Raw genomic sequence first — 18,815 nt, 5'->3', positions numbered from 1 at the left:
TTTAATTATATTTAAAAAAAAAATTGAATGTCTGCGAATATGGGGTAATTAAAAGAACACCTTCGTAATTTTGAATTAGTCAGCGAAACCTCCAAACACTTCCTTCATTTATTTATGTAATTAAAGAATACTAAAAACACAACAAATATGATATTTATTTGTTTTGGTTGGTTCTTAATACAATATTTGTACAATGGTTACGACTCTCCAGTTCCAAGGTCATAACGATGAGTACAAGCTACAAACTTTGTCCTCTATATACGATCAAGATATCAACAATGTTTATTATTACTGTGTGGCCAAGTATTTGAATATAAGCATTTGTTATGTCAGCTATTAATTATCACAAGTTATTTGTAATATTTCATAACATGAGAATGGATGAGAAATGGTCAAAATCCTCGGGAGTGTAAATCAAAAAGAAAATATAGTAGCAAGTTCGATATACGGTATATAATCATATGATGACTAATACTCGAGTTTTATTAAGAAATTAAAAAAGGCACAAAAACTCGACTCGTGCCCATAAAAACAAAGTATTACTCGGAACTCGGCAAAACTTGGGATTCTTTCTTTTCTTTTTCGAGCCCATTATAACATTTAAATTACTTACTTCCTTTCTTTGCAAAAATTTATAATTTACACAGGTAGAAATGTGATAATATTTCTTTGACTTTTTTTAAAGACTAGCGGGAGGACTAGACATTGCTTGGAATTACTTAGCCGCCTAAAAACTTTAACTTTTATATCTATTATCATTAATATGGATTCATATTAATAAGCATCAATGCTACTAAAACATATTTGTTATAAGTTATAACCAGAATATAGTAAAATGTTGATGTGTTGACTATATAAACTGTTGAATTACGCTTATGACCACGGTTCAAATAAGTTAAGCTAATTTTTAGATTAATCTGTGGAACATAAATTACGAACACTATATTGTGAGGTCATCAGTACCTCATACAGTATGAGGTAATACTAAATGTGTTATACTCCTTCTAGTATACTAGTATCATTGTTATTATAAGATCCTTTTATATGTACATATACATATAATATATTCAATTACAAATACAGAGTCCTGTAAAGAACTAAACAAATTTTTAAATGACAAATTTCAATAATTCATTAAAAAATATGATTATTTTGACTTACGAGTTATATTGGGAGCACAAAGTGTTAAGGTGAGTATCGAATATTCAGGCGAGTAAAAGTATTCAAGGGAGTAACGAGCAAAGCTCATAATTTCTCGAGTATTTTTCTAGAACCTTGAAAATACTAATGGAGGAAAATTCAGATCGCGGCACATCACTAATAATAATAACTACGATTGCAAAGAAAGAATTTTAATTATGAAGTTCTTTCTCGACAACAACGAAACATTTATATTACAATTATTAGTATAATAGAATAATTCTGTATATAGAATTATTTTCTGAATAATTTTGACCATTGTCGATGTGATGTTCCGCTCCCTCCTTAGCCGAGCAACGCCGGGCAAGCCTTTACTTTTGCTAGTATGTATATTTAATTATATGTTTGTTTTTTATTTCAACGTTGTAGATAATAAAAATTAACTATTACAATGGAAACAATAGGATATATTTTTTAATTATTCTACTTTTCTCATCCGAAAAAAAAGTAATGTACAAATCTAGCCCTTTTTAGTTTTTTTTTACATATTACATCGATTTAATCCAAGTATCAGTGTTTATCATTTATATCATGTAGTATTGAATGAAAATATTAAGTCTTTTTTTTATTCTTAAAGCCCTTTGGTGAAGTTTTATCAAGATTTATCGGAAATTTGTCTGCTTTATATAGTAAGAATATCAACTTTGAGCTCCCAAGATGACGTCTCCTTCACTTAGGACGATCGTTTTTCCTTTTTTAACTTTTAAACTTGGTTGCAAGCAGCTGTGGGATGAAGGACATAAACACAAATCCCATTCTGTATATTGCAGACGTATAGTCTGGATTGACTCCGATGTCCATCCCTCATTCTACTCCTAGTCCAACAAAGACTTAAACTCAAAACTTCCGAGCAAACTCTCATTGTTACTCTTCGTCTTTCATGAGCACACGCAAAAAAACCACAAAAAACGCTGGCTCCCCCTGCCAGATTTTTGCACATCCCCTAACACGACGTTGCTTCTTACTTGCCCACCAATGAATATATTATATTTTAGTTAAAAGTTAGAGTACCACCAAATTAAGGAAATAATTAAGAAATTAAATTTGATTGAAAAAGTTCTTTAAGAATAATAAAAAAAAAATGAAAATTCATTGCTTTGAAAAAAGTTTTTCCATTAATTTATGTATACAAAATATTCTAAATTTCCTTACAAAAATATTCTGAAACTTATTTTCTAAAAGAAATGCGAGATCCAATATACCACTAATAAAGAGCTAATTAATCTGGGCTGGGTAATTTATACCGTTCTACTCAAAAAATGGGATATTAGTCAGAAAATTTGATGTAATGTAAGCAAAGTTTGTAGTATTTTTTGTAGGTTGAAGTCAAAAATTAAATTATGTTGTTAAAATATATAATATTTTATAACAAAAAATAAAGAAATGTCTTTTGAGTATCCTCCTCATGTTTGAGAGCTAATAATTATTGTAAAACAAAATTATGTAAACTGAACCTTGATCTGAGTAAAATCATACTATTAAAACCAATCAGCCATCGGGCAAATAAATTACGACACAAATTAAAATATACATATATATACAGGGTAGCGCAGCAAAACGTGGACTCTTAATTAATGTTTATTTATTTTCTCAAAAGGTTCAGTGATTATTTTTTGATATTCTCTTTCCGTCGTCCTTTTTACATAAACAAACTCCCTAATCATTTAGTCATTTCATTATCTGGAACGTGCAACAAGTAAAAAGGCAGCACATCTCAGATCTCCTAGATGCCAGAGATGATGTGTTGAAGGTTACAGACAAAGTTAAGTGATCTAGGAGCCTGGTTTTTAAGTTGGCCAATATTAAAAAAATTAAAGACCTCTCAAGGATGTCAGGAAGTGGAGGGCATAATTTAAAGAAGGATAGGAAGTTCTTGTTAAGTTTGGAGAAGAATATAAATTTAAAGATCCCACGAAGTCGATTAATTGCCTCGCCAAGACTTCTCTGTGGATCCTAGGACCATCAGTAGGGGTATAAAGTACAACTTGGTAGTAATTTCGTTCACAAAGACCCCACACCACCTTCTGAGAGAGTGCATAAAAGCCAGGATGCCTAATATAAGTTGCTTAGGTACAACATCTTGCCATGGCTGAAGACCACGCAGATAACATGGCTCGATTCTGGTCCAAAGAGATATGACCCCTTTCCTCACCTGATTTGACCTTCTGGACTTCTCTATATGGGGCACTTTGGAGAGGGAAAACAACAGGATCTCACAATCAAATGTGGACTCACTGAAGTCCTTCATGGTGGCTGCATGGGACAACATGTCCAAGCTTAAAATAAAAAAAAAATATAACGATAAATTATGAATCTAATTTTGAGTGTACAGTTATTAATGACTGTTTAATTTAATTACTTTCCATAAAATGTCTCAAAGTATAATACCATTTGCAAATCACTGGACTTGGGAATGGTCGTGTATGAAATAGTTATTCTAAGCTAGATTAGAGTGCCATTTTCTACATATCCGTTCGTTTCTTATTTTTATTGCTAAATAGTGACAAGATGGTGAATGAAGTGTAAAATCAAACACATTCATGAGGATGTTTGTAAATGTATAAGGTAGCAATTTTTTGGATCTTAGATTATGTATCACATGGGGAGTGAGGATGTTAGGACTAAGTAGGGCGGAATAAATAAGGTCTCGAATTTTTTAAACAATTTTATAGATTATTTTTGATTCTTTCACTTCCGAAAAACAAATTTTTTTTTCTTCTTCTACTGATTCTTCACTCTTTCCCTTGAGTCCTTAAGTGAGAAATATTTGACACTCCGCCTCAAGTTCCTTTATTGTCCCTTTTTTTATGTTTAAAAATATCATTCAGCAAAGATTAATGGTAATTATCCACATTATTATATACTAACATATATAGAATTAAAAAAATAAGATATTGGCAGAATTTTCTCCTTTTCATAAGTAATTTTTATCTTTTTCGTCTATTTTCGCACTAAATCCGGGGGGGGGCGGGGGGCGAAACGTCAAGTAAGACATACACTTATAACGAGGAAATACAATGAGGGAACCCACATTATTATTCTTCGTCATTTATGAGCTGAGTCACAACTTATTAATTTATACTTAGATGTTCTGTCTTCAAGAAATAAATAAAAACGACAACAGCTTTGGAAAATAAAATAATCCTGTTCAGATTACCAACTAGAAAAAACCGCTACCACTTTCTTTTTATAACTTTTGAACAATATACCTACTTGTAGCACATTGTTACTTTTATAATTTATCTCAAACTTTCTTCTTCTTCTTCAAAAAAAAAAAGTTAGTAGTAAGACATTTCCACCAAACGCTGACAACAAAATATAGTTTAATTTTTTAATGGTTTTTAGGTAAATACAAAATAAATATCTTTTCAACTAGGTGACAATATCTTAATTCCTTACAAGTACGAAGACCAAAATTTAGAGAAGTTAGGAACAGAATAAAAAGAGAATGTGATTTGAGATCTTTTAAATATTTTGTTATTCACCAAAAAATAATAACAAAAAATAAATATCTAGAGTTTAAAAACAATTTCCCCACCGACTTTTCTGTTATTCGATATAAACACATTACCATTAAAAGTGGGGCCTTTTATAATTGTAACTTTTTAATTTTCGTGATTTTTTTATATTGATCAGATTAGGCGATAGATATTCCTAGTTATGTATTAATTTAAAATCAAAATATTGTAGAAAAAGAGAAAATTATCTTTCTAAACTTATTGAACAATTAAGTTTTTCTTCACGCTCTTTCAAGTTTATTTCTTTGTTGTCTTGAGTAAACTTTTAAATTTGATTAGTATTTATTTTTTTTCTTTTCATCTTATCCAAAATTATAATAGAATTTATACATCATATGATAGTTAAACTATAAGTTGAAGCATAGACCTTGAATCAAGGAAATTAAAAATTCAGACTCATTTTCAAAAGGAAAAAAAAAAAAACACGTTATGAAAAAATGAACAAATAATAAAAATTATAGAAAAAAAATTATATATATTTTTCTAAAGTTGAAAAAATTAATTATACCTATGTAAGTAATTTTGAGGAAAAAATTTTATTTTTCTCTAGAGCTTATATTTTCCTAATTTTAAACGAAACAGATTTGAAGCTCGAAACATACACGTTTTTTTTTAAGGAACCCATTCAAAAACTTTTGAATTAAATTGTTTCGCGGAAATGTAATTCAATTTCAATCTGTGGCAGATATTTTGTATTTGATGATGAATAAATATGTATTTTTAATAACTAATACGAGGTTATGAAGGAACAAAATGGAGCCAGGTTTGCGATAAATCATAATTTTATATGTTTGAACTTTGATTTCCCAACAAATAAGTTTGAGAACCCCTGATATATAACTTTTCACTGTAAAATGATTGTGGTAAAAAGGTTGTGGACAAAATTGTTGCTGTATATAATCAAGATGCAATTTCATTGTAAACTTTATGAATATGAGTAATTTAATTATCTTGTGCAATTACATTACAATTATATAATTATGTAAACGCAAGCAGACAATTGAATAATTAAAATAAATCCGCCGCAGCCGATTTCCTGAGCATTAGGAACCCCTTCTAATATCCAAAATATAAACCCAAACCCTCAGGCTATACAGGTGAAGTGCTAGGACACAAGGAAGTTATCACTCCAACGCCACCGCGTTTCTAAGTATCAAACACCTCTTCTAATATGCTATAATACACCCTGGCCCACAATTTTGGAAGGGAAACTTATGGGCCCGGAGACAGGATAAACTTCCTCACCTCCGCGTTTCTAAGCATCAACACCCCCCTTCTAATATGTTATTATACATTGGCCCACGGGTTGTTCAGGTCAATTACTGAACCCCAAAGCAGGTTTAACTCCACTACCAACGCTTCTTTGAGCATCAATACCCCTTCTAATATCCTATAATACACACCAGCCCACGGGTTGTGCAGGTGAAGTGGTGGGCAGCAATACCTCCACTGTCACTTCTTTAAGCATCAATGTCCCTTAAATTATAAACATAAGCCCAGCAGATTCCTTGATGCTCTAAGAGGTGGTGGCTGATAAAATTAACCTGCCCCGTGGCTCAGAAGTTGACCTGCCTCAACCTTGAGCCGATGTTTATTGTAGAATATTACAAGGGGTCCTTGATTCTTAGAAATGCGGTGGCGGTGGAGTTTATACTGTATTGGGACCACGCACTTCACTTGTACAATCTGAGGTCCTGGGGTTTATTTTTGCATATTAGAAGGAGTCCTCTCAGAGAAGCTGAATTAGCATTTTCCAAAAAATAATGATTTTTTTATTTGATGATGATTCATGCTCTCCATTCATGTAAATCCAATTTTAAAAGATAAAATGTTTAATTATACGCTGCATTTAGGAATGATTAAGTGTCATTAATGAATTGTGGTCTCTGACTCCATGTTTCTCATGATGATATTTTCATTGGACGAGAAACAACTTACACTACAAAAGGAACGCTGGTACCTGCAAAAAGCAATACACAAAATATTCAACCAAGAAATCCAAAACATCGACAACGGACAATAAAATACACTCTATATTTTTGTATTAACGAGGTAGCACCGTGATTTAATGGGTAATGGCCATGGGTTCTAATGGTGGTTGGAGCTAACTATTAAAGCGTCCTCATAATGAAATGATTTAATTAACTATTAGTTAATTAACACTTTACAAGGGCGGCCTCAGGATTATATATTAGGGGAGGGGTCATTAGACTAGCTTCTTGTTGCTAGTACCTATAATGAAAAGTCATGACATCTAAGCTCCAAAACATTCTTCAAATTGTCATTTTTTCTTTTGTTAGCACACTGTCTGGTCATATTTTCTACAACTCTATCCATGAGCGATGATGTAGTATATGAAAAATCCCTGTGTATGTCACTATAAAATAGGTGATTGGTATTTCTCAATATATTTTTAGAGGGAAAAAGGATGAGCTAATATATATTATTATAAATTGTCATGTTGGATTTGACATCTTTGAAATGCTATTTTCTGAATACAATTATATATTCTATACTCAAGTAATTGTAAAATCTTCCTCAACCAATTTTAACAAAGGTTATTAGAAACTTACTTACTAACGAAACAAAACAGACGTCTGCAGGATTATATATATATAGATTTTTATTCTTCTTAGGGGGGTGGGGGCGGGCACAGTTTTTTACTAAAATTTGAATTATTTGGAAAAAAAAAAAAAATCAAAAGCTATTCACAAAAAAATATATTTTTGGATTTGTTTTCAAAAATCAACAGCTGTTCACAAAAAAACAAAAAACATATATTATTTGGAAACCAAATTTCAAATATTATTTTTTTTTGGAAATAAAATCCCAAATATGAAATATTTTGGAAATAAATTTCAAAAATTTCATAGCTATTCACAGAAAATTAAAGTTTTTGTAAAATTAGTTTTTTTGGAAAAATGATGATTTAAGATACAAAATTTATTATAAGTATATCTAATCGTTGTAGATCTTAAGTTAATTAGATAATTAATTATTATGTCAAATGCAAGTAAAAAAAGAGAAAATTTAATAGATTCTTCAGTATCACTACGACCAAGGTGAAAAGGCAAAAAAAAAAAAAAAAAAAGAAGAGAATTGTAAACCTAACACAGTATCGAACGCAACAGCAAATCGGTGGTTGTAATGATTCTGCTCTGGTAATATGGACGTCGGAAATGTTGATAAATAAAAGAAATCGTCGAGTGAATCGGCACGTGAACACTTATTCCATTCCAATGAACTGAAAATTAGTCCTAAAACAGTTTGGAACCATCTACATTGGATAATCCTAACTACCTTAATTTTATTGACAATATTAAGCGAAAAAACGCTCATAACTTTTTACTTCACCTATTATATAGCATTAGAAATTAAGCATATGCCAAAAAATAGTCCATAATGAAATATTGTAGAAAAAGGGTAGTAGAGCTCATTCCATATCCAGACTACCAAAGGATAATTAACATGACATCATGTACACTGACTGATATTCTAAAAGTAAATTATTTTTTATTAATTAATGACGATACATGTAACTACATACCTAAATATTTCAAAACATGACGAAATTCAATATTGAATAAACTGGTTGCAGTTTTTACAATTACACTGTATCTATTTATTATTCGGACAAGAACGTTTGGAATTCCAGGCCCACCTTTTAAACTAGATTGTAAAAAGTTTTCTTTCATAAATCAAGATTAAAAGTGTGTCTTTTTTAAAAAGAAAAAAAATATCCTAGTTATTTTTTCCTAATCAAAATTTGTTTAAGTTTTTGCAATAATTGATGGAGATTGTATAATTTTATATTCGAGCAAAGATTCTAGAAAAATTAGGTTTTCGTTAAAATTCTTTTCCTTTTTCAAACTTTGAAAAAAGTTTTTTTTTGTCTCTTGTAAAAAAATAGTTCCAAATTTGTCATTTATATATATTTTAGGAAAAAATGGCAAGATTAAAAAAAGGAAAAGTGTTTCAATGGGAAAAATGGCAAGATTATTTTAAATTGATATAAATATCTATCATCAATATAATATATAATAAGAGAAAAAAAAAATTAACAAACACAACAGTAGTTCCAATGGAAGGAGGGTTGATCACTTAATTCTCCGTTATTAATTACAATATCATTACACATGATGGACTATTCATATTGGACAAGACTCTTGGATTGACGGACAATCATTTGCAAAATACTAGGCAAGAGCAGCGATTTCCACTTTGTTATGATCCAAGATGTGTCAGAAGAAGAGGTGGTTGGCTGTGGACCGACAAACCACTAAGAGGAGTCGGGCATGTAGTCAAAGGTCGAGTCGTTGGAGAGAGCGAAAAAAAATATCTACGAAATCCAAGATAAGGTGGAGATGTGTCCGTCGGATATCTTGGTGCAAGGGGTTGTTGACTACAAAGTTTCGAAATGGTTGATCCCGAGAACAGCCCCCCTCATAATCCCAGTTCTCGTAGAAATTGAAATTCAAGTATCTCCTGTTGCGGATAAAGTATCTTGGATCCCTTCTTTTGTAGTATTCTTAGAGAATATGGAAGGATTTTTGTCTTTAATTAATGAAGATCAATCTAAGCATATGAAAAACACTCCTAAATTTAAAATGTGTCGCTTCATTTATCCAACTGTTTGTGTGTATTATGTTTGATATGTTTCAACATTAAAATAATAACTAATATATCATATTCACGCTGTGAGAATCCTTAGTAAACATATTTATTTTATCACAAATTTAATTTTTTCCCATGGAATAAGATCTAAATTACTTGAAAGTTACGAATTTTTTAAACATCCATAAGCCGAAAATAACGATTGAAATGACTAATTTGGTGATATATATTTTATTCATAAAACTAATTCTTTAAATGTCCTTTGAAAAAATATTAGTGTATTTATGATCGATCACCAGAAGTGGAATAATAACCACCATCATCAAAAGAAATAAAAAGGATTGTATTTCTCTGTAATTGAAAGGTAAACCTGAGTTAAGTAGACACAACATTTTCACAAATGCCAAACTTTTAAAATACAATATAGTTGAGAGAAATATAAGGCACCTGAAATCTTTGAGGGCCTGAAACCTTCCTATAGAGTTGGCTCTAACTGTACGTACCTAAATTAACCAAATTAGATAATTACATGAGTTGCGAATAAATTTTTTAGAGCCTTTTCATCGTCATAAGATATGTATTTACATTTATTCAATAAATAAATTAATTGATGGAAGCAACATTGACAAAGAAATTTAAATTAATATTTGTTTTAAAAGTTAAAGAAGTTGGAGCTGTATTCTCATTCCAAATTGAAATGAATAAATATATAGAGTTATAATATTCATATTCTTTGATAAATGTCACTGAAGACCATTATTATTTATTACAAACCTAGTTACATATTCAAATATCGTAGTGTCATACTAGAAAATTACACTTAAAAATTCGTTGAAAGAGCCTATAAGTCCCTTTTATGGTTCTCATACTTGGCTTGATACATTGGAAGTATGAACTCACAGTCTTAGATAAACAACTTTGAGAATTCGAGTCCTTTAGATAACTACGTAATGAGGCTTGTTTCGTTTTCTTTGGACAAGAAGTTAGGTTTATGAAGAGACGAACCCCATCGTTCTATTGCAATTTCAGATTTCTCCAACTGTACTGAGCTTTACAGTTTTCCTCCCACTCTCCAACGACTCGACTTTTGACTACCTGTCCCAATCCTCTTAGTGGTTTGTCGCTCCACAGCCAACCACCTCTTCTTCTGACACATCCTGGATCATAACAAAGAGGAAATTGCTACTCTTGCCCAGTATTTTGCAAATGCTTGCCCGTCAATCCAAGAGTCTTGTCCAATATGAATAGTCTAATGATATTGTAACTAATCACGGATAATTAAGTGATTAACACTCCTTCCATTGGAACCACTGTCGTGTTTGTTTATTTTTCTTTTATCTTATTATATATTATATTGGTGATAGATATTATATCAGTTTAAAAGAATCTTGCCATTTTTTCTGTTGCCATTTTTTCCCTTGACATTTTTTCCTGACACCATATATATATAAGGTAAGGTAGCAAAACGTGGACTTTTCTCATTACTATGAAAAGTTTAGTGATTATTTTTTGATGTTCTGTTTCCACCGTCCTTTTTACATAAACAAACTACACTAATCATTTAGTCATTTTATTAGCATGAGCGAGCAACTACTAATTTAGTGACCTCTCTACTTACAAAAAACATTTCGCTGCCGGTGTTTTTGTGGCAAGTTCCCCTCAATGTTTTCTGAAGTTTCCTCTTCCTTCTTTTTTTACGTATTATGTAACACTCCATCAGCTTACACTATATCTCAAAGTAGATATTCAAATTTCACTTCATAAAAAGTTAGTCAAACTTAATCAAAACTAGAATAAATAATATTGTAATTATGCCCTAGATATCCTATTTATTCAATTGAAATTAGAGACCTATAATATTTATTAATTCACGTAGCCTTTCATTATAATACTAGCAATAGGTGATACATAGTGTGATAGGATCCTATGGTTTGTAAAACATATACTATATTATGATATATACATCCTAAAAATATTTTATACACAAATAATGTAGATTACGTAATGTTTCATGATACATTTATAAGGTGACGTGGGAGCTATACATACAAATACTTGCCTAATTCAAGATCCATCACTGAATTTTATACGGCTTTGGCTCATAAATATAATATAGTCCTTGAATTTAGGTATTATTTGATACATCCTGTTATTTTATGTTTATTTTCTCATTGCTATGAAAAGGTTTAGTGACTATTTTTTAATATTGTGTTTCCACCGTTGTTTTTACATAAACAAACTATACTAATCATTTAGTCATTTCGTCATCATGAGCGAGTAATAAGCAAAAAGACAGTGCATGTCAGATCTTCTAGATGCTGAAGTTGATGTGATGAAGATTATGGACATTGTTAAGTATTCTTTATATACTATATATTTATAAGTAATATTGAGTGGAAAAAAGTTTTGCAAAACCTTGTCCATATGTTTTGTTAACATTATTTTTTTGCATATTATTGAAAATATAAAATTATTGATGCATTTCTAAATCTATCTCTCGAGTCCACATTTTGCTGGCCTATCCTGTATATTCTCCACAAGGTAGTATGGAAATCTGTAAATTGTTGTTACCTCCTCAACGAAGTTGAACGGAGGTTATGTTTTTGTCTCTATCTATTTGTTTGTTTGTTAGTTAGTTTTTTGTTTTTTTTGTTTGTTAGTCACCCGGATTATGACAAAAGTTAAGAATCGATTTTGATGACCTGTACCATTGAGAACGTGCTCCCTTTACCCTCTTCCAACGAACCACTGAATTATAATCATCAACTGAACTATAAGAATGAATTCCTTAACCCTTCGTTAGTGAACTGGGATTGTTCAAATTGCTTCTAGTCTGTTTAAAATAAATTTTATTAACGGAACTTTTAGTTTGTTCCTAAATGATACTTTAAAAATCTATTTTAATTGAAGGAAAATAATTTTTCATTGATTTATTCGTAAAATTTGCAGCTTTAATAAAGATTTCGTGAATTTTATTAATTTTTCGCATTTAAGTTGTTCTTTTCTTGTTCATCTTTTTTTCCTTTAAGATATCCGCATTTCTACCATTGTAATATGAGGTGTAATTCTATATATCACACTCAACTTCAACAAAAATAATTAATAGGTTTTTGGTACCTAAATTCGTTAAACTATAAAAATCAATAATTATATTTTTCTGGTACCCTAAACAAATATTATATTAGGATTAATTTTTAACAATATTTTCGAGTCAAAATGAATGAAATAGTTAGCAAAAATATTACAAATTAAATAAATTAATTTTAAGTCTATGTCGACTGTGTATCAACTAATAAAATTCTCTTAATATCTGGGGTTGTACTTGGGTTTTACTCCAGTTCACGAAATACGTAAAAAAGAATGTTTAGTAATAGAGGTTTAAAAATGAAGGCATTACTTCTGCAGGTCAATATGTATCAGACGTGTTGAATAACTTCTTTCTATCCCATAGAACACTCAGATATGAGTGTAACAAAGATTTCAAAAGTAATTATCTCGGTCACAAACAAAATGATTAAGCAAGCTTCCAGTATTAGTATTGGTCGTGAAGAAGAGGATCATCAAATATCGTGAGGCGAAGGTTTGACCGACTTGGTCCTATAGATGGGATGGAGCATGCGTATCCAAACGTCATTTTGAAGAGTCTTATTCACTTATTCACGTCAAAAATGGTTAAAGTACAGACTAGGAACATCTGGTATTTTTACCATTAAGTCCAGGTCGACCATAATGAGAAAAATGGTTATTTTTGTCACCTTTTTTACAAAGGTGCAAGGATTACCCCCATCCTTAAGATGGTGGAGGAAGAGATCTGGATAAACTTTAATATGAGACTGAATCCCTCGAATTGCCTCATTATAAAGTTCCTGGCGGTATAAGGATAGTTAGAAGATTGAGTGGCTTATCTTTAAAGTATAATATACAAAGTGAAGAACCAGAACCAAGAGCTCCCTTTGTGGCTCAATGATTACGTTTTTAAAGCAACTATGATCCTCAACTCCTTCTCAATTGATGGGGAAATACTAACTTACAATATAGAATGTTTGCTAACTCGAGATTCTCTTATCAGATCTTAGAATTTGCCAATTTTTCTTCTTACTTTTTTCATTGTGTTTGTTAACCTTATAATATCGTTTCGTTTTTTTTTAACAGAACATGATATTAATTGTATCTAATTAAGTTAAATGTTTCTATTTATTTAGAAAGGTATTAGTTAGAATAAAGATATGCCTTTCAGCTTACAAAAAAAAAAAAAAAAAAAAAAAAAAAATGATCAAACATGGTATGAAGATTTCATGTCATCAAAGTATGAGGCCATCAAAGGTCAAGATAACAAAAATCGTCAAAAATGCATAATCGACATAACTTTGGAACAAATTGAGATACATAACTCAATTTGATTTTAGGAGGAGGTTTTGCGCTCTATCTAAACTGTTCTAGTTTAAACTAGTCGTTTAAAAAAATGACGTATGTTAAGAAGAATTGAATTCAGTAAAGCACAAAACCTCCATCTAAAGTCAAATTCAGTTATGTATTTCAGCTTGTTCGAAAGTTATAATCGATTATGTATTTTTAACGATTTGGGATATCTTGATCTCTCAAAATTTAATACCCTCATACTGTGACCATATAAAATCTTCATATTGAAAAAAAAAAAAAAAAAAAAAAAGAATCCAAGAAATTGAAGGGAAAAACCAAATGATCGACTTTTAAGCTAAATATTTAGTTAATTTAATTCATAGCATAGAAAATTGCAAAATATACGAAGCAATTCTATACAAGGCACTGTCAAGATAAATAAAGGATTGAATATAGTCTTATTTAATGTTTTAGGAGCATACTTAAAAGTAATGGCGATATAATATAAATTCAAAGGAATAGAAGCATTTTTATAAACCTTGGGGTTTATTATATCCCAGTTCAGTAATGGAAGGTTAAAAACTTTCAAGATTTTTTTTTTTTGAAAATATGGTAACTGCGATATTATTTCCCACATTTAATTTTTTTGCAGAAAAATACTTTTTTTTCTCAATTATTTCGTGTAAAGAACCATATATTTTTATGATCTTTAATAGTCATATGTCAATAATACCTTTATGGTTGTAGACTCTAGAGGGGAAATAATACCTTGGTATCTTTGTGTTGTTAAGAGGAAGATTAAATGAGTTATTTAATTATGGAATTAATGATCAATATACGTTCAAAGCAGGCATTGACATATTTTCCTCTGATTCCTTTGGATTTTCAGTCCATCAACGATTTTTCAAATTCACCTCGTATTCTTTGAAATCCAAAACTGATCTACCTTTCAATAAAAAAAAAAAAAACAGAAAAAGGCCCAAAATCAGTTGGTATTATTTAGCCAATTTATCCTCCCAATTATATAATTATTTCTTTATTAATTTTTGTTGTAAAATGTTTGTTCACTACTTAACAAGACCTTATTCTTATTCAACCAATCAACGTTCAGAAAAACAATAAGTGCTAAAGAAACAGAAAAATCTACAGCTAACAATAAAATGCAGTGAATTTTTTTATGTAAGTGCCACAACATTGTGCTGAAGAGCTCTAGAGAAATGAAAGAGTTGACATGAGTATCATAGAAGACTCATCATTTTTATCTCTTCCGTAATTGGCTTAAAATTGTCAACTGTATGTTGCTTCCAATTTTGAACTGTTTCAAATTGCATATACAATTCAATCCTTTTACCAATTTTGAAAAAAAATAAAAATAAAATATTGATATATAGATTTAAAGAATACAGAATATTACAGATTTATTTAATGTTATGTTCCAAATTATTAAATAAATCTCAATAAGAATAATTTTTTTCAAATATTTTATTTACTATCTTTTAATTTAAAAAAAGTTAATATATTAATATGATTCAACTTCGTTGAGAGCGCTATTTACCATATATCTATTCCCAAAGACATCTGTTAAAAAGATAAAAGATTTCTTTGATCTATTCTAAAGACTACGAGAAGAAATGGACTAGAGACAGAAAAATATCACCAGACAGGTGCAGTCCCTTTAAATGTTTGATTCTTGTGAAGTTATATTTTTATTGACGGCACTGTGTATGTCGTTTGGACCTTGGAAATTCTTATACTGTTGTTCTTACCCTAAAATGCAGGAGAAGATTGCACGTACGAAGACCGGAAAGCTTAGCAGAGTCCTCTATCTTAATTCCATCTTGTATGAGTCCTCATACAAAGGAGGGATTCAATCAGTCAAATTTAACTCCCAGGCATCAAAGGCAATTCATTTCATGGGTAGAGGATCCCATTCAAGAGGAGGACTCTCTTATCTTCATATGACAGGATTATATGAAAGACTCTCCATTGTATCAAATGTATCCCTCATTCGGTCCTTTATTTTGTAGAGACAGCGACAGGATTTGTCTAAGTCTTCATACGACTTAGTTAACTACCAATGTGGATTCAACGAAAAGTATTGAGTTATTTTTTGTAGTGTACTACGAACACTACCAACAGACGGAAGTAACGGACCAGAGCAAAGCCAATAAGAATACCTTTAGATTGGGGTACAATCATACACTAATATATATATTCTTTAAGGGATTAAAACTAAAAGGATGTTCATAGACATAATTACTAAACTGTATAAACACGTAAAATCTATTTAATAAAAAGTTACACTACTATCTATTTAAAACAAATCCCTACGTCATGAGATAAAAGTAAATAAAAGACAATACATAACATTTTTTAGCAGTATCTAGTCAAAATCTGACAGAATCCTCATATTTTAATCAATAATAGGAAGTCGAATTTCTGTCAAAATATTCAAATTACTACGTTGCGTCGTTTTCTTCTAATATAAACTTTGTTTTGAATTTGGATTTGTCACATTTCATAATGTTTCCAGTCATATTTATCGTTTAAAATTCTACTAAGTTTTTCTACGATACCAAGTCAAGTCGTGCTGGGCGTTAAACAGTCTTTGTTACACCCCAGAGATTAAGTAATACATATATTCGAATCCCTCAAAATCATGGAAGAATTGGCCTCACTCATCGTACTCCATTATGTTTTAGTAAAAAAATTATTCAATGGTAAGCAACTAGAGGATGCACAACTGAAAAAAGAGAGTGAATAGAGTGACTGCGTGATTAAAAGGTACACAAATAGAAAAACTAACGCTTAATTAATTATTATATCCTGACATTTAAATAACATAATTATTTTTTACTCGGATTTGCATCTATATACATTGTACATAACTACAGAAATATCATCTTTCTGGATCATCATTCATTAGTATTAATTCCTTGCACTAAACAGAGCAGCTGTCGTTTCTCACTTATTTCACGACTGAGTCTTGTCTTCTAATATCGTTTTATCTCGACACAGGTAGCTCAACTCCGACGCTCCCTCTCTACCATAAATAAATACCATGCCCTCTAAAAGGCAAGATTTGCAAATTGTTTTGGGACTTTCCAACCTTGATCGACAAATATTTCCTCGCAAACATAGTGAACCTTCCATACTGCCATTACTTTTAAATTTTTATGTTGTTAGTTAAATAAATAGAGACGATTCAATGAGACCTATGTACTATTACAACGTAATAGTTATTTGTCAATATGATGAACAAATCATATAGTAGTGACAGCAGTGATGATAACAATGAGTGCAATAAGTCCGACATAATTGACAATACAGGAGCCTGCTCCAATGAAATAAATATCCAACAAAATAATGCTCCTGTTCACGTTGTGCCCTCTGGAAATGTTATACTCAACTTAAGCATGTACATCAATGGGGACATGGCGACTAAGAACGAGGAGGAGTACAATAGAGTCGTTAAAACGACATTAAGAAATATAGTTAGTTCCTTTAAAATGGAGGTAAAGTGCAAGTCCAGGATTTTCCAATCATGATCCCTTTATCATTCTTCTATTTTTTTATATACTCCTCAGCCGCAAATACAAAAAGATGGTCCTCAATGCTCCCATTCTTCTGATTTCATCTCCTCTGCATCCTTAAATCTGGGATCTTCACCTTGTATCCAACGCTCTCCATTCTTCTCTATGAATGATCCATCGAATATCAATAGCTCCAATGTCACAAATCAAACCCTTATTCAAGTACGCGTTCCTAACTTAAAAAATGCAAATTCTAACCGGCCAATGCTTCGAGGTACGTAATTACTCACAAACAATATTTTTTCTTCTCCCACAGAAACTCTATTATCTTAATTTCAGTGTTTTCCAAGAAAATCTACCATACGATTTTTCGAGTCATTGTAACCATCCTGGCTTTTGCTCTCGTCATTGGTCTAATGTACTATATGATCATGGTAAATGACTAATAAGTAATCCATAAAGCATATCAAAAATTTTCCTTATATCTTGCAGTGTAGTGACATAGAAAATGGAAGTTCCAGACCTCTTTAGAATTACAAGGTCTTTAGATAAACCATTTTAAAAGAAGATGGACCATCCAGTCTTTCTGACAGATTATTTCTTCGTCTCTTCAAAAATCAAGTCAAATAATATTATAATCAAAATAATTAGTGTGATCTCTCTTATTAAGGAACTAAAAGGTTGTGTGATATCTAATAATGCATATTTTCCGAACATATTAACCTTTGTGGTTGAAAATGGAAGGTTATTTTTCAATTTTTTCATCGATATAAATTGTACTTTTTAACTCTCAAAATGTTTATTAAATTATATGGTACATATATTAATATAAGTGTTAAAATAATTAATTTTTTTCTTCAAGATATAAAATGTCTACCCCCTCCTATCTTTTTTTTATTTGATTTCAGGAACAGAAATATGATTTTTTTTAAAGGGACATTTCATACTTAAATGCTAATAACAAACAAAAACATATCACTCATAATATTTTGTTAATTGAGCTTTTAGTAAATATTATAAAATTTGTTGTGTAAAAATTTGTTATGTCTGGTCGGAATCCTCTCGGAGTAATTCAACAAAACTTGAAGAGTTTCATCTGTTTATGTCTCCTCTATGTATTAGTTAATGGAACTGTAAAATTTTACATAGAATATCTCTTTCAAATTTTCCCTTAAGCTCTGTAATAATTCCATTAATTTAAGAAATATTTAAAGCTGTAGTACTTGAACATGAAGTTACGGTCTTTTATTATAAGATTGTCTTCCAAATGACTGTTGATTACACAAGATAAAATATTTTTCTTCTTGCCATACATTAGTCGTCATAATATTGCTTCTTTTCTATAAACTATAAACTTACTCCCTTGAATATACTTTGAAGGGATAAGCTATTATTTTGGTTTATTTTTACAGTTTCATCCCTTGTTAGTGAAGTCCACTGATGTCTTATGTTATGTTCTATTAAAAAAAATTATAGTTCAGAGAAAATAAAAAGAAAGAAAATTCTTTATATTAAAAGTTTGAATATATAATATATCGTATATACTACGAGCAGTGTCCTATTTAAATATACATAATATGAACTCTTTCAA

At 30.4% G+C, this 18,815-nt stretch overlaps 1 protein-coding gene and 1 long non-coding RNA gene across 3 annotated transcripts; one reads left to right on the top strand and one right to left on the bottom strand.

Annotated features, from left to right (window-relative positions):
• Window positions 1-15,877: 15,877 nt before the first annotated feature.
• LOC139906136 (uncharacterized) lies at window positions 15,878-16,672 on the bottom strand. Its single transcript, XR_011781448.1, has 2 exons — window positions 16,498-16,672; window positions 15,878-16,434 (listed from the first exon to the last, which is right to left on the bottom strand). It is a non-coding gene; the product is annotated as an uncharacterized lncRNA (long non-coding RNA).
• Window positions 16,341-18,815, top strand: LOC121123344 (uncharacterized). 2 transcript variants are annotated; one of them, XM_071890475.1, is made up of 5 exons: window positions 16,341-16,475; window positions 16,710-17,206; window positions 17,279-17,498; window positions 17,564-17,658; window positions 17,717-18,815. In XM_071890475.1, the coding sequence occupies exons 2-5, from the start codon at window positions 16,943-16,945 to the stop codon at window positions 17,753-17,755; spliced, it is 618 nt and encodes a 205-aa protein (XP_071746576.1). In that variant the 5' UTR covers window positions 16,341-16,475; window positions 16,710-16,942; the 3' UTR covers window positions 17,756-18,815. The 2 variants fall into 2 exon arrangements, with proteins under 2 accessions (XP_071746576.1, XP_040574393.1); XM_040718459.2 differs by lacking the exon at window positions 16,341-16,475 and having other exon boundaries at window positions 16,586-17,206.

The sequence above is a fragment of the Lepeophtheirus salmonis genome, chromosome 8 (assembly GCF_016086655.4).
Source record: "Lepeophtheirus salmonis chromosome 8, UVic_Lsal_1.4, whole genome shotgun sequence".
Lineage (NCBI taxonomy): Eukaryota > Metazoa > Arthropoda > Copepoda > Siphonostomatoida > Caligidae > Lepeophtheirus > Lepeophtheirus salmonis.
Note: the sequence above shows the minus strand (reverse complement) of the source record. Positions and strands in the feature narration are given on the sequence as shown.